At 39.2% G+C, this 12,953-nt stretch overlaps 1 protein-coding gene across 1 annotated transcript in view; it reads left to right on the forward strand.

The window, feature by feature from the left end:
• The window catches only part of LOC136764038 (sialic acid-binding Ig-like lectin 14), a 47,239-nt gene that overhangs the window by 20,789 nt on the left and 13,497 nt on the right, over positions 1 to 12,953 (forward strand). The window contains exon 5 of the mRNA XM_066717871.1: positions 7,120 to 7,251. Within this exon, the coding sequence (XP_066573968.1) occupies positions 7,120 to 7,251 (132 nt within the window). The remainder of the gene's footprint in view (positions 1 to 7,119; positions 7,252 to 12,953) is intronic.

A 12,953-nucleotide genomic window follows, 5' to 3' on the forward strand; every position in this document is an offset into this window, starting at 1 on the left:
AAAGATGCATGTGCACTACAAAACTTAGAAGAAACGTTCTCTGCTCTCATTGGATCTAGATGGTTCTATGTTTAAAATCAGGATATTACCAAATTGAGTAAGAATAATGTGACAAGCCAAAAACTGCCATTGTATGCCCCCTTGGATTTGGGGAATTTAATCGAATGCCACAAGGAATAACAAATGCTCCCAGTATGTTCCAACGGTTGATGGAGAAGTGTATGGGGAACATGAATTTGAAGGAGGTATTAGTGTTCTTAGATGACCTCATTGTTTTCTCCAAGACAATAGCATGAAGATAGACTTCTGCCTGTTCTGCATCTGCATTCCAAACATCTGTATGCTATTTAGGACACATAGTGACTCAGGACGGAGTTGAAACTGACACAGAGAGGTGTGTGCTTTAAAAACCTGGCCATGGCCCAATAACTTGAAGGAATTAAAGCTGCACCTCTTGTGAACATTCAAACTAGCAGACCCCTGGAGTTAGTTTGTATGGATTTTTTTGACAGTCGTGACACTAGAAACATCCTGGTCATAACTGACAATTTCACAAAGTATGCCATTGCCATTCCCACCCAAGATCAGAAAGCAACTACTGTAGCTAGGTGTCTTTGGGACCATTTCATTGTCTGCTATGGGTCCCCTGAGCGCCTACATGGTGACCAAGGATGAGACTTTGAATCCCATACTATGCTTGAACTCTGTGCACTTGTTGGGATATGAAAAGTAAGAACTACTCCATACCATCCAAGAAGAAACCTGGTAGAGCGTTTTAATAGGACACTTCTAAGTATGCTAGGGACTTTGAAGGAAAAAGAGAAAGCACACTGGGATGACTTTGTGAAACCATTAGTCCATGCCTATAACTGCACGAGGAATGAGGTGACTGTTTTCACCGTATGAAAGACAGCCTAGGTTGCCTATTGGCATTGCATTTGGCCTCCAGCCAACATTCCCCAGTCACATTCACAGTATGTCAGAAATCTGAGATTACATTTGGAAGAAAGCTACCACATTGCCAAAGAGAATACCTTAAAATCAGCCAAAAAGAACAAGAAAAGATTTGATAAACTAGTCAGAGAGTCTACTTTGCAAGCAGGAGACAGGATACTGGTCCGCAATATCAGTTTACCTGGAAAACACAAGCTTGCAGACAGATGGGGAATTGACATCCACATTGTTGTAAAACAAATGGGTGACTTACCTGTTTATGTGGTTCGAACGGAGAATAAGGACGGACCTCTCAGAACTCTTCAGAGATCTTCTGCTTCCCTGTGGGTTTTTGCCTGCCACAGAAGGAGAAGACAACACCTTTGGGAAGACACCAGTCGGGACATGACAGAATTATTTCCATGATGGAGACAACGATTCTCTGTATACAGATTCTGGGGATGAATGCCAATTGAAATTTCACAGAGACCCCTTAATGAAAAAGAGAAGTGATAAGGTTCAACACTTCAGTTGAAGAAACCCTTCGGGTCCCAATGAATCATGTCAGACTTTTCAGCAGGAGACAAGCGCTCGTGATGAAAAAGTCACTGACACTGAAGTCAAAACTTTTTTCTTCGTTTATTGAAAGTTTCACACAGCCTTTTATACATTTACAAGCAGTATTTCACAGGAGTTTCGGGGCAGTCACAAACCTAGATGATATTTTCTTGGCACATGTCCTGGGGCAGTTCCAAGACACGAGAAACAATATTTAATAAGGTATTCTTTGTAATTATTCCAGAAAGGGAGGCATTGATATCAAGGACAGTACAAAGCGTGGTAAACAAAATTTCATAAAGTTTTCTTTGTAATTAGTCCAGACATGGAAGCGCTGGTACCAAGGACGCACTGTACTAATACGAACGTGTTATAGATAACCTTGGTTCGTTACCCAAAGAATTTGCCACGGCAGCAGAAATTGTTTCTATCTGCCACACAGATAAGTCTGAGCAGAGAAATCATAATAAGAACTAGTTTTAACTAGTCATTTACTGGAAAGTTTCTTATATTTTCTAACAAGAATAATAATTCAAGTTTATGACTTCTCTGACCCATGCAGACCTAAAACTGTACCGTCATCTAGAGAAGAGCAAATTCAGATGAGCCATTGCCCTGTAGAGGTTCAAGTTTAAACCCCTATGCTGAAAGGTTTCTGCCAAAGGATTATGCTGGAGAATGAGAAGAATATACTGAAGACTTCACAAAGTATGCCATTGCCATTCCCACCCAAGATCAGTAGAGGACTTGGAAAACGTACCTGATGTGACTCCAAGTAATGATATAGAAGAGTTGAATGGAGCAAAACAAAAAAACATAGAAATTTAAGTGGAGCCTGGAACTTGCCTAGATGCTGATGAAGCTTCTGTACGTCGATCCACGAGGTCGCACTGAATTTCAGACCACCTTAAGTACCAGGAACTAGGAAATCCCCTTTCCTCAGTCATTCAGTGTTTATTTCATGGATTGAGCACAGCGATTGTGAACTCACTAGATGGGCCAGTACATCATATACCTATAAAGAATCTGACTCCTGGTACCTATGTTGTTTAGCTAATTGCTTTGTGAGGACGTGTAAGGGTCTCGCATATATTTAAGAGGGGAGGATGTAACCCAGATACAATTCTTACAAACAGGAAGCTGTTAAGCTTTAATTAGGGAGTAACCGGAAGTTCCACCTTGATTGACACTCACACTCACTGAGAAGACGAGCATACATTTTGGAAAGAGCTACAAGTCTTAAACTTTAAATTACTTAAAATGTAGTAAATGCATTGTATCTACACTGGAAAGCTGAAATTAAACCTGAAGAAATCTTCAAATTGAAGAGATTCCTTTCATTAAAAAAAACCCTGGTCGGTGTTAGAGTCTCCGGCAAAGGAGTGGTGAGCCAACCTTATTGGACCACGATTCACCTTGCTTTTTATTCCTGGATTTTTCCTTTTGGATTTCAAAAACTTTAACAAAGGTCCTCTGATCTCTACAAGTGGTAGGAGACTTGAGTCTTGAGTCTTAAAAAATTTGCTGGTTGTTTAAGACAATACTGTATTGATGTTCAATTTGTTTAAATTCTAATTATTCTGTCCTCTCATACAGACCTAGTAAGTAACCAGAGGTGGGTTACACTTTGAACCTTGACAACAAATTGGATTGCGAATTGGACTTCTGTGCTGTGTGCTTGTTTATGTTTACATTATAGAGAGGGACCCAGTTTAGACTTGACTGAAGAGCTAGGTTTTGTTTTAGTTTTGGAGTACTCGCTCTGTATATAAAAAAACGCACTTATTTCTCCACATCCCCGCACCTGTGTCACTTAAACCACGCCTGTGAACCCCAGCAGCACGGTAAGCAAATACTGAAACAAAATACCAATGCCCTTTCATTTAAATACACAGTATTTCACTGTCCTACCACATATCCTGCGGTGATCAGTCTCAATCAACACGGCAGAGCTGTGCTGAATATTATATTTAAAAGAAAAAACCCGTCTTGAATAACCGTGTTTGGTGTCCTTCCTCTGCATCCTCTGCTCGCCATCCCAAGTGGACCTGGACCCCAAAAAACAAAACTGCACCTGCATGTTGAAAACGCAGGTCAAAATTACTTATGCATAAATAGTAACCCAATAGCGAAAGGTAATTAAATAAAAACAGTTCACATTTGTTGTACAACAGTGTCTAATATTTCTTCTAAAAAAAAAAAAAAAAAAAAAAAAATGGACAAAACACCTCAAATAGTAGCCGAATACTCTTAGGTTTACATCACATAAAATTATAACTGTACAAACAGCATAACTGCTATTTGAAACGGCTTCTTTACAGCTACGTGCATTTAAAAAAACATGAAATAGCATCTGACTTAGCCTGTGTAAGCTAATACAATGTACGTTTCAATGTTTAACGACTAACGAATAGTCTAGAAGAAAGAATAGAAAAGGAAGAAAATAAATAAACAAAAATATACACTCACCTAAAGGATTATTAGGATCACCATACTAATACTGTGTTTGACCCCCTTTCGCCTTCAGAACTGCCTTAATTCTACGTGGCATTGATTCAACAAGGTGCTGAAAGCATTCTTTAGAAATGTTGGCCCATATTGATAGGATAGCATCTTGCAGTTCATGGAGATTTGTGGGATGCACATCCAGGGCACGAAGCTCCCGTTCCACCACATCCCAAAGATGCTCTATTGGGTTGAGATCTGGTGACTGTGGGGGCCAGTTTAGTACAGTGAACTCATTGTCATGTTCAAGAAACCAATTTGAAATGATTCGACCTTTGTGACATGGTGCATTATCCTGCTGGAAGTAGCCATCAGAGGATGGGTACATGGTGGTCATAAAGGGATGGACATGGTCAGAAACAATGCTCAGGTAGGCCGTGGCATTTAAACGATGCCCAATTGGCACTAAGGGGCCTAAAGTGTGCCAAGAAAACATCCCCCACACCATTACACCACCACCACCACCAGCCTGCACAGTGGTAACAAGGCATGATGAATCCATGTTCTCATTCTGTTTACGCCAAATTCTGACTCTACCATCTGAATGTCTCAACAGAAATCGAGACTCATCAGACCAGGCAACATTTTTCCAGTCTTCAACTGTCCAATTTTGGTGGGCTTGTGCAAATTGTAGCCTCTTTTTCCTATTTGTAGTGGAGATGAGTGGTACCCGGTGGGGTCTTCTGCTGTTGTAGCCCATCCGCCTCAAGGTTGTACGTGTTGTGGCTTCACAAATGCTTTGCTGCATACCTCGGTTGTAACGAGTGGTTATTTCAGTCAAAGTTGCTCTTCTATCAGCTTGAATCAGTCGGCCCATTCTCCTCTTACCTCTAGCATCAACAAGGCATTTTCGCCCACAGGACTGCCGCATACTGGATGTTTTTCCCTTTTCACACCATTCTTTGTAAACCCTAGAAATGGTTGTGCGTGAAAATCCCAGTAACTGAGCAGATTGTGAAATACTCAGACCGGCCCGTCTGGCACCAACAACCATGCCACGCTCAAAATTGCTTAAATCACCTTTCTTTCCCATTCAGACATTCAGTTTGGAGTTCAGGAGATTGTCTTGACCAGGACCACATCCCTAAATGCATTGAAGCAATTGCCATGTGATTGGTTGGTTAGATAATTGCATTAATGAGAAATTGAACAGGTGTTCCTAATAATCCTTTAGGTGAGTGTACTTCTCCAAACACAATATATCACAGATACCAAACAGTTTCGTTCAATATAATATTGTTCACTTGGAAAAATTATGACTACTTCTACAAAAGTTTTGTTAAATGTGTGAAACAAATGGCACAATTTACATTCACTGGCATATAAAACGTTAGCATTGGTCTACTAAACAGCGCTAGTCCATTTTCCTCATTCAAATAAGAGAAAGGAAAAAATAAAAATCACCAATTAAATGGTTCATAAACGCATTCACCCTTTCTTTTCAAGAATGTGATTTAAACGATAAATTGATCACCAGCCTTTCTTCATATATAAATTCAGGTTTTAATTATTATTTCAGACTCTAGGATTTTTTTCCTTTCTTTTTTTTTTTTTTCTAATTATACAAACCGCAGAAAACTTCTCTCAAAATGGCGCTTCCACTAATAAGGCTTTCTCGAGATTGCAATGATTGAACTGTCAATCAAAGGTGGGACTTTGAGATTCACATGCTTCTGATTGGTTGATAATCAATCTGTTCCCCCCTCTCATATTCCACAGAAGATTTAACCCATTAATTGACCTGGGTTACACTTAGATTTTCAGAAAGCTTTTGATAAGGTTCCACACCAAAAACTGATCCTCAAATTGGAAGCTGTAGGCATTCAGGGTAATGTAAGTAGATGGATTATGAACTGGTTGATGTATAGGAAACAGGGTGTCAATTAGAGGAGTCACTTCTAACTGGAGTGAGGTTGTTAGTGGAGTTCCACAGGGATCAGTACTAGGGCCTGTGCTTTTTCTAATCTATATTAATGATCTGGACTCTGGGATAGTTAGCAAACTTGTCAAATTTGCGGATGATACTAAAATAGGTGGCTCAGCAGATACAATCTTGGCAGCACAGGCTATTCAGAGGGACTTAGATAATATTCAGTTGTGGACCGACACCTGGCAAATGAAATTCAATGTGGACAAGTGCAAGGTAATACATGCAGGTAACAAAAATGTCCACAGATCTAGATGAAGTAACGCATGAGAAAGACCTAGGAGTCTATGTGGACTCCTCACTTTCTCCATCCAAACAATGTGGGGAAGCAATAAAAAAGGCAAACCGGATGTTAGGGTATATTGTCAAAAGTGTAGAATTGAGAACAAGGGCAGTAATGTTCAGACTGTACAATGCGCTAGTTAGAGCTCATCTGGATACTGTGTACAGTTCTGGGCTCCACACTTCAAGAAAGATATCGCTGCTCTAGAGGCAGTTCAGAGGAGAGCAACCAGACTTATTCCAGGTCTGAAGGGAATGTCCTACTGAGAGACTGAGGGTACCTAGAAGAATTGATGCTGTTTTGAAGGCAAAGGGTGGTCACACCAAATATTGATTTGATGTAGATTTTTCTTCTGTTCACTCTCTTTGCATTTTGATAATTGATAAATATAAACTATAAACATGTTTATGTTTGAAAGGATTCTTACTTTACAGCATTTTTTCACACCTGCCTGAAACTTATGCACAGTACTGTATACTGGATTAATCGTTAGGTGGTTCTGAACAAAACAAGCCTATTTGCAAATAAATCCATAAAACAATAAAATGTAGACAAACAAAAATAAATAAATCACCAGCTTAAAATATAAAATGGAGAGTGTCCCCTTCAGACAAAAACTAAACCAATGGTGTGGCGGAAATTAGAAAAACACTGTAAGCAGTTTTCTGCTCTTTTTTTAGGTTAGGCCTATTTATATGAGCATGATCTTCAGTTTGCGATGCAGATAAACCAAATAAAGCTCTATATGGGGAAAGGGTGAAAGATATGGAGCAGCATTAGCTACAGTGAGAAAAAGAAAATAGTGAGAAATCTTATCCATGAAAATATGTATACTTTGTGTGACTTCAGGAGTTTAAAACTTTCGAGAAGTGGCTCAGCGTGAGGCCCAGCTGTGACACTCACTTGTGGACAGGAAGCTGTTTACAGGGACAGCAATGTGCTTCTGCAGAGTTCCTCTTTCCACCGAGAGCCACAGGAGCCTGGCTGAAGAAGAGCTGTGAGCACGGTGTCTCTTGCACCCAGCAGATGCGTTGCTGTTATAAAGGTAAGGTGACTGTAAGTTGATTTTTCCATTTTAAAGAAAAGATGATAGATTTTTAAAAATACATCTGCACCAATTCAAAGTTTGATCCACCTACATTGCCAGTGAATAATTGTACTAAACGATGGGATTTCATTAGGCAAAAGACAGAATCCATTGGTAACCAAAAAGCTGCCATTGTGTTTTGGTATTAAAACTTCTGATTGGCAGGTGGGTCAGGTTTGGGGCTTCATTCATCCTTTTCACAACCTAAATATAATATAATATTTTGTAAAGTCCTATTTGGAAAGATAATGCACTTCTTTAGTGCTGCATCTGAAAGTAACAGTGTTGTTAGTATTGGAAGCCCTGCCCAGCTTTAACAAGATTGTGCATTGTTTGCTGGGATTTTGTATATTGCTGTTGTAAAATATAAAGCAATGCTTTCAAATAAAAGTTGATTAACAGAAATTAGAGGCATAGAGGTCATTGTGGTCAATGCTGTATCAGTCAAATGCAATGTGACTGAATTTATGTACTGAAATAACAGCTGAATCCAATATTATTATAATAATCATAATCCACATAATCAATCATCATCATTCTCATTAGTCAATGGTGCTATGAACAGAAAAGGTATTGATAATAAATGTACTTGTGTCCTGTGCAGATACATTGTCTTAAACACACTATCCACTATTAAGATTAATGAACCTGAAACTGTCAAACTGTCAGGCTAGAATATTATCAATTTGAACCAACACAACAATGACAACAGAAACTACAATGCATTGAACGTTATGAATTGTTGACACTGGCTAATGTTACAACTGACCCTGGTCATGGGGTAAATTGTAACGTATGATTTCTTGGATTTGAAGCAATATTGCAGTCTGCATGTTACCTCTAAGAACATAAAAGCAGTGTGAAATCACAGCAGACAGATTCAAGTGGTTTGTATTACAAAAATCACCAAACCAGTAATTGGAGTAATGGAGCGAAAGGTACACAACATTACAACTGTTCCTGGTCTCCCCTACAAATGTTCAGTAATACAGTACAAAATTCAAGTCCAATAAAAAAAATTACACAAGTGCAGAAGTACAATGTAGAATATATATATATATATATATATATATATATATATATATATATATATATATATATATTAGAGACTGACCGATACAGGTTTTTTGGGTCAAATACCGATAATTGGGAAGCAAAATTTCCTGATTACTGATATATCTGCATATATATATATATATATATATATGTTTCTGAGCATGCAAAACAGAGATTTTTTAGCATGGATCCCTCAGATCTCTCCGTGTTAGGGAGAAATTGTGACAAATATGCACTGAAGGCAGGATTTTTACATAATAAATGTAACATTACTTTTCATCATAAGTAACCACAAATCAAACATTGTAAAAATGAATTAAAATAAGGTAGAATAAAGGAAAAATATAAAAATATGCATGTTCTATATATTAGAACAAAGACCAAGGAATATGAGCAATTTCACACACAAATAGAAAAATGTGCATGTTCTATACATGAGAGCAAATAATATGACGGTGTTAAGTGCTGGTATAGTTTATATTTGCATTTTACATGAGTCAGGTTCTCTCAGGTTCACAAGTTCTGCTTAGTGCTCAACAGGGTTGCCAATTCCGCTTATAAATTGGGCTTGTGCAACCACACAAATACGCTTATAGTTTAGCTTTGCCGCTTGTTGGTATATTTTGGTCTTATTTTAAGCCGTGGTTGCCTGCTGAAAATGACCAAAGTTGTCACAAAACATTTCCATATTATTTGTTTTTGCAACTGGAATGCTGCACAAATATGCTAATATGCTGACCTTAATACCAGCCAACCAGCATTCCCCACTATTTTGTATTTTGAACCAATCAGCTCACACAATTGGAAAGTTAGTCAGTGGTCCCGTTCTTGTATGTATGTTTGTATGTACACACACACACACACACACACACACACATATATATCTGTATCTATATCTATAGGTATAGATATATATGTGAGGTGACCCATGTTTTACATGTTTTCTTATAAATGTGAATTTCTTCCCAATAAAGTGGTTATTCAATCAATGATTAATCTCATCTAAACACTTGTGGTAGATTTTGTCATAAATTGACTAAATGAACATATTTAATTGAAAAAGTGATAAGTCTGGAGTGGGCTTATAAGGTGCATATGTTCCTTTTAATCCCACGTGTCCCAAATAAGCCCACACAAGTTTTAACAGTAAATACTTCAAATTGTATTGATTAAGCACTTAATATTTTATAGATTATTGAATTCAGACCTCAAATAACCAACCTAACCAATTAAAATAGTATTTTTATATTATCCGAGACTAATGGAATTGTTGCACTTGTAGAGGCAGTTTGCTCTGCTGGTGTGCTGGTTGTGGGGGTTGGGGCCAGGGCTGTTGGGGCTTGAAGTCTGCACAGGTGCTTCACAAAAAGGAGCATAATTTGTGGACACTTGACTGTCCTTCCAGCTCTGGCTCACAGGGAATATTCCAGTGCTCTCAAAGCCACCGATGTGCTTTCCATGGCTCTCAAGCCAGAAAACATCAAGTTTCGCAGGGACTTCCTCCTTTCAAATGTTATACCCTACCCATTACCTTTTGACTTGAGGATGCACTGATCGAACGGCCATCGATCATTATTGGGCCAATATGGCAAAAAAAATTACTATATCAGCTATCGACTGATTTATTTATTAAATGGCCGATATTTCTCTCTGATGGTGCGGCTTTTATTGCATCTAACTAAGCATCCGATTTGTTCTATTCTTCTCATGTAGTTTTAACAAAATATGAATGATGCACATGAACTGCAATGCAGCACCCCTCTGCCCCCCAAACCCTGCTCTCATTCTATTGGCTAATAAATAATCAGAAAATATCAGATCGGACAATCTTGTTATATGGATATCGGTATCGGCCCAGATCATCCCTACTTTTGACTTCACCAAACACTGTCTTGTCCAGATATTTCCCTGGCACTTGCGACCAAGGCCGGAGACGCATAACCCCATTTTCTCTGGCCTTGGTCGCAAGTGCCGGGGAAATATCTGGGGCATGACTGTCAAATATTAAAGTTAAAACCCTTAAATGTCAGAGATCTTTGGCAAAAACCGCTGCTCTAAATAAGTTAGAAAATTATTCTTCTCTGTTCATCCGTGATCCCCACAAAATTCACAGCAAGCTCCCATCATGTTATTGCAGTCCCTATAATTGTTCTGTCCATTATAATTCGTATCAATTCTCACCAAGTTTGGTCACCAAATTCCAGAACAATTGCATCTTGGGAGGGCCCTCATAAAGCAAAGTTTTGGGGTGACTTCTGAAAATGCTGCTGCACAGTGGCAACACAAAATCATACATAACTCAAGAACAAAAAATGTGATTGTCTCCAAATATAAAGTAACGTGACAGTAACAACTTTGTGCATTTGCTGTGAAACAGATCATCCTTGGGCTTGTTTTCACAACCGAGTTTGCTTATTTTCGCACAAAAATCTGGCAACCCTGGTTCTCAATACTGCCGCTCACAAAGGGGCAGGTTACAATACAGGCAGCACAGCAGAGTTGTATTTGTTTTTTTAAATGTATTTTAAAAATGCACTTGAAAGTGTAGCTATTTAATACATACACTCACCTAAAGGATTATTAGGAACACCATACTAATACTGTGTTTGACCCCCTTTCGCCTTCAGAACTGCCTTAATTCTACGTGGCATTGATTCAACAAGGTGCTGAAAGCATTCTTTAGAAATGTTGGCCCATATTGATAGGATAGCATCTTGCAGTTCATGGAGATTTGTGGGATGCACATCCAGGGCACGAAGCTCCCGTTCTACCACATCCCAAAGATGCTCTATTGGGTTGAGATCTGGTGACTGTGGGGCCAGTTTAGTACAGTGAACTCATTGTCATGTTCAAGAAACCAATTTGAAATGATTCGACCTTTGTGACATGGTGCATTGTTGTGCTGGAAGTAGCCATCAGAGGATGGGTACATGGTGGTCATAAAGGGATGGACATGGTCAGAAACAATGCTCAGGTAGGCCGTGGCATTTAAACGATGCCCAATTGGCACTAAGGGGCCTAAAGTGTGCCAAGAAAACATCCCCCACACCATTACACCACCACCACCAGCCTGCACAGTGGTAACAAGGCATGATGGATCCATGTTCTCATTCTGTTTACGCCAAATTCTCACTCTACCATCTGAATGTCTCAACAGAAATCGAGACTCATCAGACCAGGCAACATTTTTCCAGTCTTCAACTGTCCAATTTTGGTGAGCTTGTGCAAATTGTAGCCTCTTTTTCCTATTTGTAGTGGAGATGAGTGGTACCCGGTGGGGTCTTCTGCTGTTGTAGCCCATCCGCCTCAAGGTTGTAAGTGTTGTGGCTTCACAAATGCTTTGCTGCATACCTCGGTTGTAACGAGTGGTTATTTCAGTCAAAGTTGCTCTTCTATCAGCTTGAATCAGTCGGCCCATTCTCCTCTGACCTCTAGCATCAACAAGGCATTTTCACCCACAGGACTGCCGCATACTGGATGTTTTTCCCTTTTCACACCATTCTTTGTAAACCCTAGAAATGGTTGTGCGTGAAAATCCCAGTAACTGAGCAGATGGTGTCAGACGGGCCGGTCTGAGTATTTCACAAACAACCATGCCACGCTCAAAATTGCTTAAATCACCTATCTTTCCCATTCAGACATTCAGTTTGGAGTTCAGGAGATTGTCTTGACCAGGACCACACCCCTAAATGCATTGAAGCAACTGCCATGTGATTGGTTGGTTAGATAATTGCATTCATGAGAAATTGAACAGGTGTTCCTAATAATCCTTTAGGTGAGTGTATGTTAAACGTATTGCAATATGAATCACAGCCAAAACACCATGTAGGTTTTGAAATCCATCCATCCATCCATTCATTTTAAAAAACACTTATCCTGGTGAGGGGTCACGGGCATAGGGGTTTTGAAATAGTTTTATAAATATAATGTATAGTTTCAGTTTTATCTGAACATTGTCTGAGATGCATTTTTCACAAATTTTCTTTAGATGTTTTATTATGATCTGAGCTTGTTTGTCATTTGGATGCTGATATCCAGTTAACATCTTCAGTGAACATTTACAGTTTTATTTTTTATTCCTATTGTGAATTTTTAAAAGCAATTGAATTAACTTAAAAAAAAAAAAAATGTGCCTCTATGCCATAGTATACAGTGATCTTCAGTCATGATCAAAATAATCAAAACCATGGATACTCCAATGCAGCACAGCTTTCAAAAATACTTTCAACTGGTTATGAGGGTGTTAGTAAACCATGTTTATTAGTTTATGAGCCCTGTGTTTCTCAGTGGGTGTGTGTTTGTTTCACCGTGGCGCCGCTGCACATGAGAATCACTGTGGAGTCGGAAGCTAAACAACCATAACTTAGGGTAGGGTGACCAGATGTCCCCATTTTCCAGGGAACGGACCACATTTTCCAGGGAACGGACCCCATTTTTGATGGCTTGTCCCCAGCTGGAGCTGTCCCCGAAAATGTCCCAGTTTCAAAAATAAATTAAAATGTTGTCAATGTGATAGGCAGCGAAGTTGATAAGTTGGTGTCAGACTCGGCTCTTAAGCAACAGGCTCTCAGTGTGATCTACTGTGGCTCTGGGCTGCCCTGTTC

Source organism: Amia ocellicauda, chromosome 12 (genome assembly GCF_036373705.1).
Source record: "Amia ocellicauda isolate fAmiCal2 chromosome 12, fAmiCal2.hap1, whole genome shotgun sequence".
In the NCBI taxonomy this organism is placed as follows: Eukaryota; Metazoa; Chordata; class Actinopteri; order Amiiformes; family Amiidae; genus Amia; species Amia ocellicauda.